Genomic DNA, 21,224 nt, shown 5'->3' with positions numbered 1-21,224 from the left:
TTTAAAAAACTACACAACATTTATGCAGCACCTAACTAGGTAAAAGGTCAGGGCCAGAACTGTTATGTAGAGCAAGGTAGGACAAATGTCGGTAAAAGCTTGTGCGACTACCTAGGACTATATTGGGGTACATTTGGGTATTATAGCAAATTAAGAAGTGTTATAAAATATTTTGGTCTTTGATATAATAAAGGAATATTTTTCTATGTGTATGTAATTTTAGAGCGCATGTGCTCTTTTTTACTCTGAACCACAACGGCGATCCCCTATGTGATCAAGGCTTCATCTGACGGCTGAAATGCTTATTGGCAGTAGCTCTGTAATGAACTGTTTTTCTGCAAACAAGTGGTGTGGTGACCTTTCTGTTATATAAGAAAGGAAACCAGAATATATAAACCTAAAATTACAACCATATATAAGGAGCTAAGAGTGACATCAAGGGCACATGAACAACTAATGACCTTGAACTCAATTCCCAGGACAGGCTGAGCCAGCAAACACATTTTGCACACTTTGAATTGTGTGAATCTACTTCTGCTAGTGCTTGGTATGTAAGCACATTGCCTTTGAAATGTTGCTTGCTATTCACTTTTACTTACATATATTTCTTTTTTACCAACTACTATTTCAGCTTCCACGGAAAGAAACTTTGACTTGGCAAAGTGGAAATGCACGCTTGTTTCAGTAAGGATGAATTGCTAATGAATGTCACACATGACGCTTGTCTCTTTGTTTTCCAAAGCCACTCATTCAGCGTGAATATATACAGATATTAAATTCACCCCATCATAGTGCTGTTCTGCTATGAGGTTGCAATATTCTCACCATATCCCTATTATTTCTATGGATTATGATCGTTACTATGATGTTGATTATGATTGGGCACAGAGGGGGAGCAGCTGTACTCGGTACATAACATTTCCCTAATATGCAATATTTACCAGAAGCATTAAAAACCTTATGGGCCCAAGTTGACATTCATAAAACTGGAAATTGCATGCTTACGACACCTAGTCCTACATGTATCAGAGTTTATCTGCATGTTTTACCCAGGTAAATTACAGGCTCTACAGTGATCATTGCATTACTCATAAATCTGACTGTTGTTGCACAGGGCTACAAACGTAGCCCCTTACTGGTAATTGTTTCCTCGGACTCTTTTTTATCCCCCAGGATAGTCCCAATAGCACAACGTTCTTCTTTCCCTGGACTGTCACACTATCACTCTTCCCACTGCATTCCACATTATCAGTAAATTCATATTCTGCAATCGGACTGGCACATGATCCATGCTCCCTATCTTCATTTGAATTGTCACTCCGTCACTGTATGTTTTGCCAGGCCATCACACTTCACTGAGCTTCTATTGTGCTCCTGAGATGCAATTGTATGTTCCTTGTGTTCAGTCTTCACCCTTGTTAACACGAAATTTACAGTCTGCCCCCTTGCTGGATACCCAAAATGTTTTTGCATTCTGCTTCTAAGTTTGTGATATTGTTGCATAGTCCCAATGTGTTTTCTGTCTGGATGGCTGCACTGTTGCTCTTTTCACAATAATTTGTGGGCAGCATGGTTTTGTTGCATGTGTTTCTGTGTAAATCACGGCCACTGTCAAGGCCTCCTGTTTCTTCTGAGCACTGATATCACACCACACTATTTAAGCATTGCTATATGTGTTCTCTGGTTCTCTGTCCAAATATAATTTCGTCATTACAGAGGTTGTTAGCTGAAGTTTGTATACCCTTATCTTCTCAAAATCACTGCAGACGTCACCCGTGGATACTGCATTTACGTTTCTATTACTGCATTAAAGTCTCTCTCTGTTTTCCTTGCAGTTCCTGGGGACTATCCTAAAACAAGCCCCATACAGAGAATGGCATGTCTCTTTCATGGAAGAACTCACCGAACAGATTGACAGTTTTGCCCATCATGTGAATGAGGAGGTTAGTGCTCTCAAGGGTCAGTGTTGAACCATTGGGGAAGTCAATTTAACACAAAGTCGGAGAAGGGTAGAACTGTGTATCCTATTAGTAAAGGTAATTTTTATAATATGGGTACACAGCATTGGGCTTAGCCTGTTGGGAAAATCAGGTGTGGTTCTCCCACTCCCTGGAAGGACTGACCTACTAAAAAGCAGATGGAGATGAACTCCCTGAGGTAATCCTCTCCACTTGAATCAATAAAAGCCACAACATTTCAGGGCTATACTCATTTCCCTAATGGATCTCCTTTAGCCAATAGGTAGTCTTCATGTTAGAGCCAATCCCCATTCAGGGGATGTGAGGCCATATTCATGCAAAAAGCAGTGGGATATTGTTCCCATCAAAAAAGCAAAGAAGAAAGGAAGGCGGGCAAAGAAGGGGGAGTCTTAAGGATTATTTCTTGGTGCCCTCACACATCACTGAGGATGTAATGCTTCATAGTGGGCTTGCTTCTCATAGGTCCAGCGCTATAATGCCCTACGGGCCCCACGAAGGGTCACTTTAGGGGAAATCTTTTTATTTTTGCTGTCTGATGAGAAGTGCTTGTGTAAGGGCATTTTGAATGTGAGGGGTGGAGTAAATGTGTACAGTGAAGTAAAGGGATACTAAAACTATCTAAGAGATACCGAACTGAACTGTAATGTGATGGTTCCCTTGGTAGGATTGAAAAAATATAATTTGGTGGGGCTAAAACAGGGGTGTGATGTACCCAAGTAGACTAAATCTGTGAGTGTGGTCAGGTTTCGATGGCCTAAAAAGGTTCCACAATGATTCGTCAGGACCAAAAATATGGGGGATAGTCCAACCCCACACCTAAGACATGATATGCTGCTAAGGTATTCCTGTAGAAGAAAATACCTGGTTCAAAATGTTTAGAATTGATCATCTAACCTAGAAAATAAATGAAAAAATAAAGAATACACTCAGTAAACAAATGTTTTGTATGTTTGGTTCAATGTGTCACCAGAATCGATTTTCTAACTCACTGTATCATAGTGTCTCTAAAGGTAGACATGCACATGCTATTTTTGGCGCTGACCAGTCACCACAAGTGAAAGAAGTGAAAAACACAGAATTACATATAATATAACAGAATAAGCAAGTGAACATACATGGAACAGACAAAATAAACCAATCTGTGTTTGTGTTACTCAGCGTATCATAACTGATTGGTTGTCCTCCATTGTGAGTGACGGGTCTTACCCTTTGGATCAATTAATTATGCCCTATAGGTCAAAAGCAGAGGGTAGTGCTCAGCTGCTGACAGTGGAAAGAGCTATGATGGTCAGTAAAAAGAAACAGTAAATCAAGGGGACCCAAATGACTTAGTGTTAAAAGAAAAAGAAAAAGTTTTCAAGAGAAGCAACCATACTCACATGGTTTCTGCACGGAGAGCACAAGAGACCTACCCTCCTTTGCTCGCCTGGCTCGAGACTGAGCAGAGGAGAAGACCTGTCATTGAAGGTACGGGCAATTGGTGCGATTGTCCTCAGGTGTGGTGTGGGCAGAAGCTGGAAGGAGTGATGACCTAGTGGACAATGAGGAGAGGAGAGGAGGGGAGGGGCGAGCTTGAGCCAAAAGGAGTGAGCTTCTCACGTGCTGATGTAACAGAGGTATCATGCCTCAGTGGCGCCTACCTCAGAGTGTGCAGTGGTTAAAAGCTGGGCATCCCGAAGTCATCCATGGTTTTTGTAAGGTGGCCTCTAAGTAGTAAACTAAGACAGTTGAATGTTTTGTTAATCAAGGGTAATGGTAAGAGAAAAGTATAGTAAACCTAAGTACTCTTGCATATACAGTGATGGAGAGCAAATCAGGTGCACATAACTCCTATCGATCCCTCATGGTGGAATCTAGGCATATTGGTATCTGTGTTCATGTTGGAAATCTAGGCCACCTCATGTAATAAGTAACACGAGGCGGCCAAGTGGTCTATTCCCAATGGATTAGGATGCTTGGTGAACACTATTGGGAAATGTCAAATGAGGAGAAGAGGAAAGAGAAGAGGTAGGCTGGAGCCAATAGGAGCAAACCCCTCATGTGCTTGTGTAGCAAAAGTATCATCTCTCCGTGGTGGACATCTTGGAGTGTGTAGCGGTCAAATGCAGGCTGACCAAAGTTGTCAATGGTATTAGTAAGGCGGCTTCTGATGGATACAACTGCCAGTGGATTCCTCACCTTCTGAATATCCCCCTGCGTCAGCAACGTTCGGAAAATTCTTTGTAGCTCGCCGGCGGGGATGACGTTACAGGAACGCACGACATCGCAGGCGGCTCCGCTGACGTCACCGACTCCATAAGAGGACTACGCCGGCATGATGACATCAGTTCCCTTTTTTCCACGTCGTCGGCGCAAACGGTTTCGGGGAACCTCTGTAGCTGTTAGTAACTTTGTTACTGTTTTTCTCTGTTTGGGGTCTTCTTGCTTCTTTGTTTCTCGCTGAAGATGTCGTCTAAGAAGACCGGGTTCGAGCCATGTGGGGAGTGCGGCAAGATGATGTCGATTACGGACCCGCGCGAGGATTGTATCTGGTGCCTGAGTTCGGACCACGATGTCAAAGGCTGTTCTTCGTGTAAGAAGATGAACCCGAAGGCTCTTCGAGAGAGGCAAGCAAAACTTCTGGTGGCGAAGTTGAAAGGTAGAAAGGAGAAGAAGACTTCGAGATCGCGTTCGAGTAGGGCGAGGTCGAAGTCGAGGTCGAGGTCGAGGTGCCGCACGGCGTCGCCTTCGAGGTAGTCATCTGGTCATGCTTCGAGGTCAACGAAGAAGAAGCATAAGAATCGAAGGCATGGATCTCGACATCACTCCGGTAAGGACTCAGTCTCCTTCACCTGGTGTTCCAGAAGGTGAGGCTTTGCCCTTGGAGTCGCCAGTGCGTTCTCCGGCATCGGATCCCTCTCCGCGCCGTCCCCGGCTCAAGAGGAAGAAGAGGCTCCATTACTTGAGGGCTCTATGACTCCAGTCCATCCGCCTGTGGAAGAGGAGGCGAATCTGGAACCTCCGAGAGAGCATCCTGTGGGTCCTTACCCACCCTTCCCAGCTCCAGGTCAAGACCCTACTTCGTTTTTAAACGCAATGTATGGAGCCTACTCGAGAGCTTTGTACCCCTCTGGTGCACCTTCGGGTCCCATGGGTCCATTGGCATATAATTTAGTAGTTCCCCACTCCTATGCTCCAGCTCCTTTTGCCATTTATGCCGGTGCCGGCTCCGCCTTGGCATTTCTCTGCGCCTCCGAGGTCGTCAACGCTGATTCCATCGTCGCCGGCTCCAACTCGACCTCGTGAGCAGCGACCTGGGCTTCCGGATCCGATCTTGACGCCGGCACCGGCTCCGTCGGAGTCGGTCACGGATCCGACGGCGCAACTCTTGAAGGAGAGATCGAGGTGAGAAGCTCAGCGCCTTATAGAGGAGCAAAGATTTAGAGAGGCTGAGGCTGAGGTGGAAGAAGGTGAGCTTCAGGAGGACTATTTTGATGATTTGAGGGATGCTACTGGTTTGGAGCTTTCCCCTGAATGAGAGCTGTCCTCTGTATCTGATGCCCCTTCAAAGGACATTGCACCATACCATGTGGTCATCAAAAAAGCTGCAGAATTTTTAAATTTGACTTTGCCTACAGCTGAATACAAGTCTAATCTTTTGACTTAGGTCCTCCATTCCCCATCTTCAGTTGTGGAACCATTGCTTCCTTTTAATGAGGCTTTGACTGAGCCTATATTGGAGGTTTGGAACAGGCCTCTTACAGCTCCTGCCGTGGCTAAGGGTGTTGCAAGGAGGTATAGGGTAGCACCTGGTGATCCTGAGTTTCTATCCTCGCATCCTTTGCCTGAAAGTCTGGTTATACAGGCAGCCTGTTCGAAGAAGACTGTTGGTGCTTTCCCTCAAGTGCCTGGGGATAAGGAGTCCAAGAAACAGGATCAGACTGCGAAGAAGATTTTCTCTTCAGCAAGTATGGCTCTAAAATCGACCAATGCCAAATGTCTCTTGGGGAGCTGTACACATGCCCTGATGGACTCTGTATGGCAGTTGGCTCCTAAAATTCCTGAGGACAGCAGGAAGGATTTTAATGAGGTGTTTGCCGATACACAGGCGGCTGCATGTCAAGTGATTCAAAGTGGTCTTGACACTGCTGATTCAGTTGCTCACAATATGGGAACTTCTGTTGCCTTGTTGGATTTGCCATTTGATGGTGCTGGACTATTTGGCAAAAAATCTGATGCAGCTTTGGAAAGATTTAAGGACAGTAGGGCTACTGCCAGATCTTTGGGGCTGCAGTCCAGAGGCTCTGCGACTAAGAGGTATAGAGGTTTTGGACGTTTGTCCTTTCGTCCCTACCGTCAAACTCAACAGCAGCAGCAACAGCAAAATCCTACAGGGGCAAACAAAGAGCTCGTCCTCGAGGACGTCAAGCCTCCGCCTCCTCTTCCCAACCCCGTTCACCATCAGCAAAGCACCCCTAGATCCGCCATTCCGGATCATGCGGGTCCTGTAGGGGGTCGGCTTACCCATTTTCTATGGGATTGGGAATCGGTTACATCAGATCTTTGGGTTCTCAATCTTGTAGAGAATGGGTATGCTCTTCCCTTTCGGGAATTTCCTCCAGATTACCCTCCTTGCCAAGGATTTTGCTCAGAGGACCACCTACTTCTCCTGCAGGAGGAAGTCCTGTCACTATTACGAAAGGGTGCGATAGAGGTGGTTCCGGAGCAGGAAAGGGGTCAGGGATGCTACTCCCGGTATTTCCTGATTCCAAAGAAGGGTGGCAGACTTCGTCCAATCTTGGATCTTAGGATATTGAACCTTTACCTGAAAAAGGAGAAGTTCAAGATGCTCACCCTTGCTCAGGTTCTCCAGGCACTGCTGGAAGAGGACTGAATGGTGTCGATCGACTTGCAGGATGCTTATTTCCATATTCCTATCCTGAAGTCACACAGAAAGTATCTCCTTTTCACGGTGGGATCGCAACATTACCAGTTTGCGGTCCTTCCGTTTGGTCTTACTACTGCACCTCGAGTTTTCACCAAGGTGATGGCTGTGGTGGCAGCACATCTCAGAAGGTCGGGGAAACCTGTATTCCCGTATCTGGACGATTGGTTGATCAAAGCAGAATCTCCAGAGACAGTGCTCCATCATCTGCAAGTCACAACTCAGTTGTTGTACAGGTTGGGTTTTTTAATAAATGTACCCAAATCTTACCTGGTGCCCTCCCAGCGCTACCTGTTCATAGGTGCGGTACTGGACACAACTGTATATCGAGCATTCCCTCCACCTCAAAGGATTCTCGACATACATATCACAATGGAGCGGTCGTTCCAGTCCTGAAGGTTCTTTGCCTGCTTGGTCTGATGCCTTCCTGCATTCTGTTGGTCAACCATGCACGCTGGCACATGAGGGCACTCCAGTGGTGTCTCCGCAGGCAGTGGTATCAGCACAACGGAGATCTCAGGGAGTCTGTGAGGATCGCCAGAGAAGCTGCAATGGATGTATTTTGGTGGAGCATGGAAGGCAATCTGTCTCAAGGAAAGCCTTTCCATCTACCTCCATCGGTTGCCACGGTGATAACGGATGCATCCACTCTAGGGTGGGGTGCTCATCTGGCGGATCTGGAGATCAAGGATCATTGGTCTCCAGAGGAAAGGTTGCTTTACATCAACCTTCTAGAGTTGCGGGCGATACGTCTAGCACTCAAGGCCTTTCTCCCTTCCCTTCGCGGGTGGTCGGTTCAAGTCCTGACGGACAACACCACCGCGATGTGGTATGAAAACAAACATGGAGGAGTGGGGTCGCAGTGCCTCTGCAGAGAGGCTCTGCGTCTCTGGTCCTGGGGTCAGGACCATCAGATTTGTCTGATGGCAATTCATCTGGCCAGAGTTCTGAACGTGCGTGTAGACAGTCTCAGTCGGCAGTTCTCGGCCGACAATGAGTGGAGGCTTCATCCAGAGGAAGTTTGTCACGTCTTTCGGATGTGGGGAACTCCTCAGGTGGACCTGTTCGCCACTCACGAGAATGCTCACTGCCCGTCATTCAGCAGTCTCCAGTATCCGATGCAGGGAGCTTTGGGGGACGCGTTTCAATTGAGTTGGAGCTCACAACTCCTTTACGCGTTTCCTCTCATACCCTTGATTCCTCGGGTACTGAGAAAGATTCGCCAAGACCGGGCCCTAGTCATATTGATCACCCCGGATTGGCCAAGAAGGGTGTGGTACACAGATCTTTTCCACCTCTCCTCGTGCCCGCCGCTCCGTCTCCCTCTCAGGGTAGATCTCCTCTCTCAGATGGAGGGGCAGGTTCTACACCCCCACCTCCAGACCTTACACATTCATGCCTGGAGATTGAACGGGGCAACCTGAATTCCTTTTCTCTCCCACATGATGTGGCGGATGTCATTCTATCGGCCAGACGTGACTCCACCAAGTCTATCTATTCTTATAGGTAGTCTCGGTTTGTTTCCTGGTGTGGGGAGAAATCCATCGATCCTTTGAGGGCTCGTTTATCAGCTATACTTCAATTTGCTCTTTCTTTAGCGCAGCAAGGGTTTGCTGTTGCTACAGTCAAAGGTTATCTTTCGGCTTTGTCGGCATTTCTCTGCCTGCCGGATCAGCCGTCCTTATTTAAGTCTCCTGTTGTTTTAAGATTTCTAAAGGGCCTTACGAATAAATTTCCTCCTACTCCCTTTATTGTACTTCAATGGGACTTGAATCTGGTGCTTACTGCTTACAGGGTTCTCCTTTCGAACCTTTGCACAAGTGTCCCTTGAGACTTTTGTCTTTTAAGACGGTCTTCCTGGTTGCTATTACCTCGGCAAGGAGGGTAAGTGAGCTTCAATCTCATAGTTTGAAGCCCCCATTCTTGACTATCCATGCTGAACGAATGGTTCTTAGGATCAGAGCTGCTTTTCTGCCTAAGGTGGTAACTCCCTTCCATCTAGGACAGTCTATTACCCTTCCTACCTTCTATCCTCCCCCTCACCCTTCCAAGGAGGAGGAACGGCTTCACCGCCTGGACCCTAAGAGGGCGGTGAGCTTTTATCTTGATAAGACAAAGGACTATCGAGTGGATGACCAGTTGTTTGTTGGATTTGCTGGCTGTAGAAAAGGAAGAGCTGTGCACAAGCGCACATTTTCGAGATGGATTATTCTATGCATCAAGATCTGCTACGCCCTGGCTGGTAGGAACCTCCAGAGGGCATAAGAGCTCACTCTACTAGAGCAAAGTCATCAACATCTGCTTTGTCTAGGGGTGTTCCTGTAGAGGACATTTGTAGAGAGGCAACTTGGGCCTCCCTGCACACTTTCGCAAAGCATTACTGCTTGGATACCGAAGTGAGGAGGGACGGCCACTTTGCGCTTTCTGTCCTTCAGGACTTTCTGGTATAGAGGAGTGGACACCCTCCTCCGGGAGTGGGGACTGCTGTGGGAATCTATTCACAAGGTGAGGAATCCACTGGCAGATGTATCCATCAGAAGAACAAGTTACTTACCTTCGGTAACGCTATTTCTGGTGAATACAGCATCTGCCTTTGGATTCCACACATGCCCACCCGCCTCCCCGTTGTCCACTCTTCTATACCTGAATTTCTGGTAATGTTTTTTTAATGTATACATGTTATCCTCAAAGGAAGTGTGTTCTTGTATATGATTTACTATGTTATATTCACACTTGACTAGTTTGTACTGTGTATACTGTGTATATATCTATTGTTGTTGGTTCGTCCGTGTGCCTCGAAGGCACGGAAAAAAGGGCGAAACTGATGTCATCACGCCAGCGTAGGCCTATTATGGAGTCGGTGATGTCAGCGGAGCCACGCGTGATGTCGTGCGTTCCTGTGACGCCGTCCACGCCGGCAAGCTACAAAGAATTTTCCGAACGTTGCTGACGCAGGGGGATATTCACAAGGTGAGGAATCCACAGGCAGATACTGTATCTTCCAGAAAAAGCGTTACTGAAGGTAAGTAACTTGTTCATCTCAAACAGTAGACTAAGACAGTTAAATGGTTTCTTATTGGAGGGTACCACCTCATTGGTATCAACAGAATCATTTGTGTTACTGAAGAAGAGACCAATGCCAAGTCGCAAAATGCTTATCATAAGCACTGCTTAGTGTGGTGTCTGGGACTCCATAGCCGGGCATTCCATATGTGACATGGTGTCCCATGTATGAAGAAAATGTCAATCCAGCCATAGTAAGAGAGTATCTGATTTCACAGGGGACTGAATTACACCTCGCACTAGAGGATTTCATCTTTCAAACCTTTGCTGTTGGTGGAGAGGCATAAAATCCACCCTTGCTCCATTCTGAAAAGATTTAAAGGGCTCCATGAATTAATAGCTTCCAAAATTATCTGCCGGAGGTCATCTGGAGAGTGGTTGGAGTTGGAAAACTGATGGCACATTTTTGTAGTGCTGTGTCTGCAGCATATGTTGCTCCAGTGCTCCATTATTCTTGGTTCGATAGCGCTCGAGGTCATTCCCCCGTAATGAAGGCCACAAAGGCAGGTGATCAGGTAAACACAGTTTTTTGTACTGCAGTTACTGTGACTTTTCTGTTTCCAGGCGAATTGGGGACCCAACCTGACCTCTTAGGAATGTTTAGTCAGTGGGCATACCCCGTAGGACCCACAGGGATAGTGCCCTGTGACAGGTGGTAAGGTCCAAAAGGTGTTCTGCATGTGGGACTGTTGAATATGAGGTCTGGTGTTTACCAGGAGGTCCTTCAGTTTCTGGGTACACTTAAAAGCGAATCATGGCTCTGGAATCTCAAGGGGCCCAGTGCGTCATCACTCCTTCCCACGGTCGCATGCACCCCACCCAAGGACAATCACTACAATTACCTGCACCTTAAAAGATGGGTCTTCTCCCCTGCTCAGTCTCAATCCAGATGAACAGAGGATGGTAGGTCTCCTGCGCTCTCTGCACAGAAACCACATGAGTATGGTTGCATCTCTTGAAAACTCTCTGTTTTTCTTTTTTTTCTCACCCTAAGGCATTTTGGTCCCCTTGACTTGCTGTTTATTTATGTTGACTATCATTGTTCTTTCCACAGTTAGCAGATGAGTGCTACACTCTGCTTTTGACCTATGGGTCACTGATCCAAAGGGTAAGACCCTTCACTCACTCCTGAGGACAACTTGTGATACACTGTGTCACATCAACACAGATTTGTTTTATGTTGTCTGTTACCTGTATGTCCACTTGCCTGTTCTGTTATATTGCATGTTCTAGTGTGTTTTTTACTTCCTTCCCATTGTGGCGACTGATCAGCCATAACAATAGCATGCACATACAGTGTCCCGGAAAAGCGATCCTGGAGACACATTGGCCCATACATGCAAAACATTTGTTTAATGTGTGTTTTCTTCATTTTCTCAATTTTTTTCTAAGTTGGACGATCAATTTTAAACTTTTTGAACAAAGGTATTTTCTTTTAGGGGATTACCTACACTTTATATCACATCTTAGATATGGGGTAGGGTTAGCTCTCCCTTTTTTAGGTCCTGAAGAAGTGGTACAGATACTTTTTGGGCCAACAGGCAAGAAACATGTTGACCTGACCACATTCACAGATTTAGGCTACTTGGATACATTACCTCCCTGTAGTCGCCCGTACCTAATTATGTTTTTTTTAAACCTGCCAAGGAAACCATCAGTTTAAAGTCCAGTTGAATACCTCTTTTTAGTCTCTCTTCATTTCACTATACACATTCACTCAACCTCACACATTCAAAACGCCCTCACACTGGCACTTTCATCAGATGGAAAAAATAAAAAGATCTCTGCTAAAGCGACCCTTCGTGGGGCCCATAGGGCATTGCATTGCCAGCCCTATGAAGAACACCCTTGATGATGAGACATTGCATGCTCATGGATTTGTGAAGGCACCAAGAAAAAATCCTTAGGATTCCCCTTTCTTTGTTCACCTTTCTTTCTACTTTGCTTTCTGAAAGGAGCAGTATTTCCACTGGTTTCTGCATTAGCACTTTCAGGGCCTAGGTACTGTACCTTCATTGGCTCACATTACCCCTCACTTCCTTGTTTTGAGTCATATTCAGGGCCATATACAAATCTCTACAATGTCCAGAAAATATAACTATACTATACATAAGATAACAAACATTTCACTCAACTTATTAGGTGCTATTTGAAAGTGGGAGACAAATATGTGTGTAGAGTGAATCAAAGATGAATACTCCAATATAAGTAAGACTTTCATAGAGTGAGCAGGAGATGCTGTTTATTCTTAACTCAGACTGTCTTTAATTCACTCCCATATTAGGGTTTTATTTTCCAGTGCCTTGGTAAGTGCATGGCCAGCTGTGATGATACTGCACTGATCTTACCCTTCCTTCGAAGCATGTTCGAATCTACTTGGTTCATTGCTACGCCTTACCATGCAGTAAGTATCAAGTGCGTTTCTTACAATTATCATAGCTTTATTTCCCTAGGGTATTTCACCCTGTACGACCACAACAAAAACAAGTTGAGAAGGTAGTCATATGGGGCTGTGGAGCCTCTGGATGTACATTGTGTAGGTTTGTAACTTCATTCATAGAGCTTGATGGTAAATTATTGATGACTGGTGAAACATTCCTCACTCAGTACTTCCTCTCACCCAAAAGTGTGATGTTGTACTCCGTGCATAGCCAAATTATAGTATAGTGAAACCCCTCTACAGAGTAGATGAGGACTAAGTTAGCAGAAACTAAATGTAGAGCTCCTTTTTTCAGGTGACTAATAATGCATTTCATCAGGGATAGTTAGGAGCCTCTTTAGGTGATCTCTCTTGATAGAAGCCAGTGTTTGAACAAGATAAATCAAGTTTAATCAATGTAGCAGATAAAGCGGTGAAAGACATAAAGCTATGTGAAGGCTTTGAAATTACTCTCTCAGAAAGGCCTTCAAAATAGACAACAGTAGACATGAGGAAGAAAGGATAAGCATCCCTTCTAAAGAAATCACACTCCTTTGTTGTAAAGAAGGCTTGTGTATTGAATTGTCCTTGCAGTTCCTTTATGTGAAACACCAGAGAGAACAAAGTGACAGAAAACAAATAGTGACGAAACGCTCATCTTATTGTCCAAAGATGCTTTTTAAGTAGCATAGTAAAGGCCCTCCAGCATAGCTGTATAAAGGTATCCTTAAATCATGCTTTCAGGCCACTGAATATATTTGCTTTACTAGTTGACAATCATTCACCAATACCAGCTGTAAACACTGAATGTAAAATCAAGAACCAGCTTTATCCTTTCTTTCTAACAAGAAATCTCTTGTACTAAATGTCTGTGTTTGGTTAATGTCTATTGTCTCCCTGAGGCTGTGAGTTGTCTTTCCTTATTTACAGGGCATAGTAATCGGTTTCCAAACATGTGCCAAGGTTCATCCTTTCGCATGCCGGCAGGTACTTGAAGCGTACAAGGGTTGTCTTTCTGATATTGAGCTGGTAAGAACCATGCATCTCTTTCTGTCTCATATTTCAAACTTTCCTCAGCAGCGGCGGTTCACATTTATTAAATGTATTTTACAATTAGATAAAAGTTTACGAGAAAGAAAAGCTAAAATATGTCTAAAGACGTAATTCTGAAAACAAAACGGTATCAAATAAATGGCCAGTGCAGCTTCCATTCCTCATGTGTATATAACATTTGTTGAAGAAATTTAGAAATTTGTTTAGAAAATGTATTTTGAAGGGGCTTATGATACCAAATGCAACAATCTATTAAATTTACCATAAAACAAGTCATTCAACCTTTACTTTCTCCTTTGAGTTACTCATGACTTCAGAAGTAATAGAGCACCAACGGAAATGCCAGCCTCCAAGACAACTTACATTTAGGAATGTGGGTGTACAATACAAGACCGGGTCTAAGACCAGGCCCTGGACTCAAGGGTGGAGTGGTACTCGATATCCAACAACTGGCCTGGGTAAAGGCTGGGCTCTGTATCTACAGAATACAGTTACATTGAGGAAAGGTATGCGGCTGAGTCCATATTATATAGCACACAGCATTACTGTGTTCTAAACTCCTACTGAAATAGTGACTGGCCCGGGCCAGGAGGCAACCGGCACCAGCACTGGTGAGTTGTGTTACAGGACTACCTCTCCTCTCTGAGGATGGGCTTTCATGAGGCCAATGTGAGCAACCCACCCTGACACATGGGTAAAGCAGTGTGATTGCGTTGTAGGGGCAGAGAACCACACATATCCACTATGCCTAGGACAAGGCCAGGGAGGATCATTGTATTTGGGGGCTGGGTGACACTGAGGCCAGGGTTGATTTAGGCAGCCAGGTAAGGCAATATTCTCTGGATCATTGGTTTTGTAGGGCATTTTCTTCGTGGCGTTCCTGCCGCCTTTGAGGTTGTGTGTGTGTGTGTGTGTGTGTGTGAATAAGAGTTAGGGTAAGGGCAATGGTACACATTAAAGTTAGGTGTAGAGTTAATGTAAGCATAAAGGATAGAGATTGACTTCAGGTTGCGTATATTGTGCCAGTTAAGGAACAGTTCTTGTTTAATGTTAGTCTTAGGGATAACTTTATGGCTAGAGATGAAGTATGGGCATGATACAGGGTTAGGGTAAAGAATTTTGTTCAGCATACTTAGCTGGAATGAACTAGGTTCAGGTCTATGAAAAGTGGTGGGTATATTATCCTCCTAGTGTTAGGGGGTTTGGGTTTCGGTTATAGTACATAATAGTAATAGGCAAGTGATAGTGATAGCATTATGGTTAGGCATAGGATTTTGGATTTGTGTACCTTACAATAAGAATAAAATCCTATAAAATCATTTTCAGATACTTATACAGCATTAACATTTGAAATATTAGTTTCTCACTTTTCTTTTTGTATTTTTTTCCTCAATATTTAATTTTTAAATTTTAACCTAAATACCACTGGCAGGGGACAAGTGTCTTTTGAGCAGACAGGTGCATGAGGTAGTGCTGCCCAAAAGTTCTTTGACACCATAATTAAACTTGAAGTGAATTATTTATGTCGCCTGCGCCATCACAATTGTTTAGCACAGAAAAAGAATGGTGTTTAAACTTTATCATAACCAACAGCCATTAGACATCCCTCACTTATTTCACAGTACATTGCGTACCAGGGCAAGTGGAAGCTGCACTCAAATAAATGCGCCAATAGCTATGACAAAAAATGTGTTTGTTAAGGCATGAAACCTATGAGCTGCACCCTTTAAATGAAATAAAAATAAGCTGTATAAGTTTATAAATGATATTAAGTGTGATGGATCGATATCTGAAATGTAGGTTTTCGTTTGAAGTTTAGCAGTGCCCAGAAGCTGCATGAAGTCGTCACTAGATGGATGAAATTACTTTTTCCGACAGGCAAAGCTCTTAACTTACAAAAGTGGTTACTTCATAGGTCTTTGCTCTAGACAGCGCGTGTGCGCTGCTCTAACCAGCCTGCCCATAGGCTTCCCTTTAGCTGCCCCAATCGTCACTCCATTCGTCCGTGGCATGAATACATCATGCCTCTTCCTGTATTGAACCTCTGAAAGCACCAGCCAATTACTTATGTGTTAACACAGTGGCCATTTTAGGTACTCATTTTGGGAATACTTTTTCCATTGGTTAGAACTACTGTGCACGGTGGTTACAGGTGCACTCTCTCGTTGATCTTGGAAATGCTTGTTTTTTTATTGTTATTTTGTGCTTTTATCTCAACACATTATTGGCTCAGGTTTGTTTTCCGTTTGTGGTGTTTCCGTTGTTCAGCAGGTGCCCCTTTATGGCCGCTGCTTCATTGATCTAAGGGGTATCGCAAAGAAATTGGAATTTCAACAGCACAATGCCTGTCGTGTAAAAAGCAGTTTTTCTGTAGTGAGAGCATAATTCTGACAATGCCCAATGCTGTGTTGGCTAAAACAGCGCTTCTAAGTTGTGAAAATCAAATAGGAGCGCTCAGTCAGATCACATTGGAAGCAAGCCTGCCTATAGGACCTGTCAGTAAGATCATAGATGGGACCAAGGAAGATGTGAAAACATGGGGTACACGCTGCATAGGGCTGCAGTCTTCTCTGCAGGTTTCGTTCTCACCCAGCAGAAACATTCAGTTTACTCGTATACTTTCTTTCTGCTCTCCTCCTTCTGACTCTGCGCACATGTTCATGTTTAACAGCCTGAACACCGTAATAATAATAATGTATGTTTTCATTTATAGCTCATGTAACTGCATTTTTGTAGTTTCATAGCATTGCCGCACGTCTTGCAGATAATGTTTTTAACAACCCAGGCACAAATAGATATCACATAGGCCGAGGACTTTAAGTGGGCTGGGTCTTGCTGGTGCACCAGCAGTTCTAAAAAGCAAGTGCTGGGACGGGTCCTTAACGGGGTCTCCATTTTTGCCTGCTCCCTCCAGGCAGAAACCTCAGTTTTGTCTGATTCCTCTTTTTTGCTGGAATGTCTGCTCCGATCCCGCTGCTTAAGGAAAGTTCCTTGCTACAGGGAAGCATGGGTCTTTTACTGATTGATTGAAAAAGCTTTATTCGAGTTATACACTCATAAAAGCACAAACATACAATTTAAAATTCATACATTTTAAAATACATAATAATTAAAATTCATGTTTCAGACACATGAGATACATTTTAAACAATTGTGCAAGCTTTGACAAAAAGAGTTTTTAAAATAAATATAAAATTTAGTGCATATTGAAAGATAGAGCCCTCCTCCTAATGGACCATGCCCACCCCAAGTATTTTGCTGTTCCCAGCACTATAGGCATTTCGGTGGAGGTACAAATGATTCTCAACCCCTCAACACCACTTAATACCCCAAGGTTTCTGCAAACTGGGGCTAGCCATACTCTCCTAGAGTTTGCATAGGCCTCACACAGAAATAAGAAGTGTATAATGCTTTCATTTAGGGCACCACATACCGGGCAACACGAGCTATTAGTACTCCTCCATCTGCCCGTCAATGACCTCAATGGGAGAGAACCTGACCTTAGCTGAAAAAATAACTTCCTATCTATCGGGACAGTTATACTGTCCCAATACTGTTCTAGTACAGGTCTCGTTTTTATTTCCATAAATCTACCCCCCATTGTTTCTGCATGTGTACTCCTCCAGAGCTTTTGTTCTATATAATCCCAATATATGGCCTTAATGATGTTTTTGCTTGGGAATACTTCCCCATCCGGATTTTCCCAAAGGTTAGAGAGACCGAGCTCAGCAAGAACCACCCTGAGCGTCTTCAACCATGATATTTTGTGGAATATATCCGATTTAACTAGGGCTAAAAACCCATCGGCATAGTGTCGGATCTCTGGGGTCGTCCACAGTCGTCTCCAATAAAGGATAGGCCTTAATCGGGCGCGGTCACTAACCAGTCTCCTCCCTAGATCCAAGCCAAGTGGTATTAATGGTGTGCTCTGGGGGAGACTCGTTATTCCCCTCAAGAACCTATTCTCTGATATTTGTAGGGCGGGGAGCCTCTCGAAACCCCATACTTCTGCCCCATACAGGGCTGCACCCAGGGCTTTAGCATCATAGACCCTGAGGACCGGTTTTACAGGCCGAATTTTTGATTTCACTAGTTCTGCCCGGAGCGCCCCTGAAATCTGCTGGTGTCTCAGTACCGCCTTCTCAATATGTCGTGACCAACCTGGCTTGCTTGAAATCTCTACCCCTAAGTAAGTAAAAACATTTACTACCTCAAGCTCGATATTATTCAGAGATACCCTTGGTTGGGATCGGCGCCTTTGACCAAAAACCATCAACTTTGTTTTGCTAGCATTAACTTCGAGACCATGTTCCCCGCAAAACATATCAAATATATTCAGGGCGCGCTGGAGACCTGCAGGGGTCTTGGATACAATAAGGGTATCGTCAGCGAACATCAGGATAGGGACCCTGATGCCCGCTAGCGATGGTGCATCCACACTTGCATCCAACATCCTATCCACAATACCATTGATGAACAGGGAGAAGAGCAGGGGTGCCATTGCACATCCCTGCCGTACACCCCGTCCAACAGGAAAATTAACGGTACATTCCCCATTACTCCCCCACTGGACTTTGGCGAAGTTGCTTTCGTGAAGACGCATTATAAGAGTAAGCAACTCGAGTGGGACCCCTATTTTTTTCAGGACTGCCCAAAGCTTACTCCTTGGCACCAGGTCGAAGGCAGCCCTCAAGTCTACAAATGCGACATAAAGGCTGCCCTCGGCCAGGAGTACAGTCCCCCACCGCAACATGGTAAATCGAAATATTTGGTCAACCGTGCTGGTTGCCCGCCTAAAGCCTGCCTGATAGGGGGAGAGGGCATTGTTCTCGTCTACCCAATCCATAAGTTTGTTGACCACCATCTTCCCAACCACTTTTTGGATAGTGGCAATCAAACTTATCGGCCTGTAATTGGCCGGGAGTGACCGATCGCCCTTCTTATATATTGGTATAATTATTGCCCCCTTCCATATTTCTGGGATTTCAGCCCCTTTGGCTAGAGCATTCCCCAGTGAGGTCACATACCTAGCCCACCGTACCTTGTCGTGCTTAAAAATATCTGAGGGAATCCCATCTAAGCCTGGTGCTTTCCCCCCTTGTAGGGTTGAAATTACCAGTTCTGCTTCTTTGTTTGAAAACAGGTTTCCCTTACAAAATACCACTGAAATCGGTTCTATTGCCACAATATCCCTGTTTTCTGCATACTGGGGTTTAAAATACTCAACCCATGATGCCGCATTAATATTATTATCTGCGCTATTATGGGTACCACCTCGTCCCCACTTCACAATTTGCCAAAAAAGTCTAGAATTTCTTGACCCAGAGGCTTCGAGCAACTCTTCCCAATATTCCTCCTCCCACTTTTTCTTGGCCTTGCGGATACTAACATTATAGTGTTTCCTAGCTACACTAATCAAACCCTTGTCTCTGCTTTTAAGTGCCCTACCCAATTCCAATCTGGATGACCTGCACTGTTTATTGAACCACCTCGCCATTTTAACTGGGGCTTTTCTATTTACCTTATTTAATCTGGTAAAATGTGGTTTTATAAGAGAAAAGAACGTATCGTGTACAGCTGTTATTAAAGAGGATCCAGGTGTTACAGGATTTATTATCTCCATGGCTGCAATTGCTTTATCCACCTCCAAGTCTATGTAGTCCATGGAAGCCACGTTTGCCAACACATTTGGCCATTTAACTCTTCGTGTATCGTTGGCCATAACCGGTACAACTTCGCTACGCGGCTCTGGATTGTCAGGCGTGACCCTCCACCAGGAATGGGTGACACAAAGGGGATTATGATCACTTTCTAATCTACCCTTAATTTCCATATCACCCACCCCACACCATAAATTAAGGCTACAAATGACATAGTCTATTCTGCTTTTACTATGACCATTGTCAAATGTACAATTGCCTCCCTGGTCGCTCTTTGTCCTTCCATTGAGGGCCCTCAAGCCATATTCCAAACATAACGCATTCAATAGCAAGATATCTTTTGTCCATCGCTTAACTGGTACAAGATTCAGGTTTGGGACACCCCATTGGACGTCTTCTTCCTGCCCTAGTGGATGTTCAGTGTTTTCCAACGGCTCGAAGGTCCTATTAAAGTCGCCAGCCATAACCACTCTATTTCCCAGGGACTGCGATTCTAGAAAGGAGGATAGAGCCTTTAGGGTAGGGGAGTTCCCAGTACTCATACCCCTAGCATAGATATTGTATATGTCTATCACACTCCCCTTATCCGATGATATTCTAAGCAGTTGTATATCCTTGCAACCCAGGTCAAGCACTTTTATTTTGACTTGTAGAGTTTGCTTGATCCAAACTGTTAATCCTCCCATAGGTCTGCCCCTTGGGCCTCTACTGGCTGGTATACAAAAATTTAAATAGCCTGGGAGGAAAATTGGGTCGCAAGCCCATGTCTCCTGGAATAAACACATTTCAAACCCGTTGACAAAATCTATCCAATTTTGTGACAGCAATCTAGTACGCAGCCCTGCGATATTCCACGAAAGGAGCCTCCCCATGGTATTGCTATTACAGCTCCCCATATTGATAACTGGCATAGACGCGTGGTTGATCAAGCTCTCGCAGTTGCATTCCTCTTCCATAACAGTGTCCACACAATTACCAACCCTGCCCTCGGTGACACCCGTGTCTAATGAAAACCTTGATTCACCCACCATATTTCCCCTACATATCATGCTATCCCTTCTCACATTTCCATATTCCATATTGGTGGTCGCTCCATTTGGACTTGTTGTTACATCCCTTGTTATTGCCAGTGATTTCTCTGGGTTATTCTCTCTAGCCACAATGCCCACATTTACAATTGGATCTGCCGGTCTCCGTCAACATCCCCACCTCAAATTTCCCAACCCATCATGAAGATTGCATGGTTGTCCATACCAGACATTTAATTGTGGGATAGGAACATGGGAACGGTTCATCTCTGCCAAAGGAAAAAAACGGAATCTCCCTGGCTCGTTATTCCCACCAAGAAGAGCGTCCACTGGTCTTGGATAAAAAAAAGTGAGGTCCACAATACCAATCCCACCACTACTAGTACTCCAACCAGGTCTCGTGATCAGTCCTACCACCCTCGGGTCTTGGAAGTTAATTATGATACATTCACCCCCCAGTTGTTTCAGGGTACTGCCTATCCAGTTAACCCTTCTAACCCCGATGATCAATCCATCCACTTCCCCAGGTAGAGGTCTGTTAACCCTTAACCAATGCATGACCTTGTTTTTTAGCATTTCATAGGTTTCTCTTTGCCCTAGAAGTAGGGGAGGAACATTGGTAAGGATAGCCACATAGGGGTAGGAATCAGGGGTAAGTTGTATCGGGGGTATCCTAGTCGGAAGTTTTGTCGCCTAGGGTATTGGTTGGCTTTGTTCCTGGACAACAGGACATGGTGGGGCAACATTCTTTGGTATCATGGGAGCCCTATTCCCCACTAATATATTACTTCCATCACTTGCAAGGCCACCTCTATTTGGCACTTTTGGAGCATGGGACTTATATGCTCCAACACTATTTTTACCTAGATTTTTATCATTGCTTGCCAAAGGACCATGGCTGGATGTCGAAGTACTTTGCAGGGATAAAGTATTAGTAATAACAGGGGTGGCATTCTTTGGCAAATCTTTTCTACCTTTGACTGCAGTGCTCTGGGGCTTGGTTTTCCCACAATTAGTATTAATTAGAGCAGTTGATTGGTCATTGGTAGTCTTACTACTTTGACCTTTTCCCTGGGAGCTACTCGCAATACTCACAGT

The 21,224-nt window shown here is 44.6% G+C and overlaps 1 protein-coding gene across 1 annotated transcript in view; it reads left to right on the top strand.

The window, feature by feature from the left end:
• The window catches only part of LOC144798070 (maestro heat-like repeat-containing protein family member 2A), a 103,672-nt gene that overhangs the window by 11,488 nt on the left and 70,960 nt on the right, over positions 1-21,224 (top strand). The window contains exons 8-11 of the mRNA XM_078668844.1: positions 632-684; positions 1,836-1,943; positions 12,251-12,370; positions 13,316-13,414. Of these exons, the coding sequence (XP_078524970.1) occupies positions 632-684; positions 1,836-1,943; positions 12,251-12,370; positions 13,316-13,414 (380 nt within the window). The remainder of the gene's footprint in view (positions 1-631; positions 685-1,835; positions 1,944-12,250; positions 12,371-13,315; positions 13,415-21,224) is intronic.

The sequence above is a fragment of the Lissotriton helveticus genome, chromosome 12, assembly GCF_964261635.1.
Source record: "Lissotriton helveticus chromosome 12, aLisHel1.1, whole genome shotgun sequence".
Taxonomy (NCBI): domain Eukaryota; kingdom Metazoa; phylum Chordata; class Amphibia; order Caudata; family Salamandridae; genus Lissotriton; species Lissotriton helveticus.
Note: the sequence above shows the minus strand (reverse complement) of the source record. Positions and strands in the feature narration are given on the sequence as shown.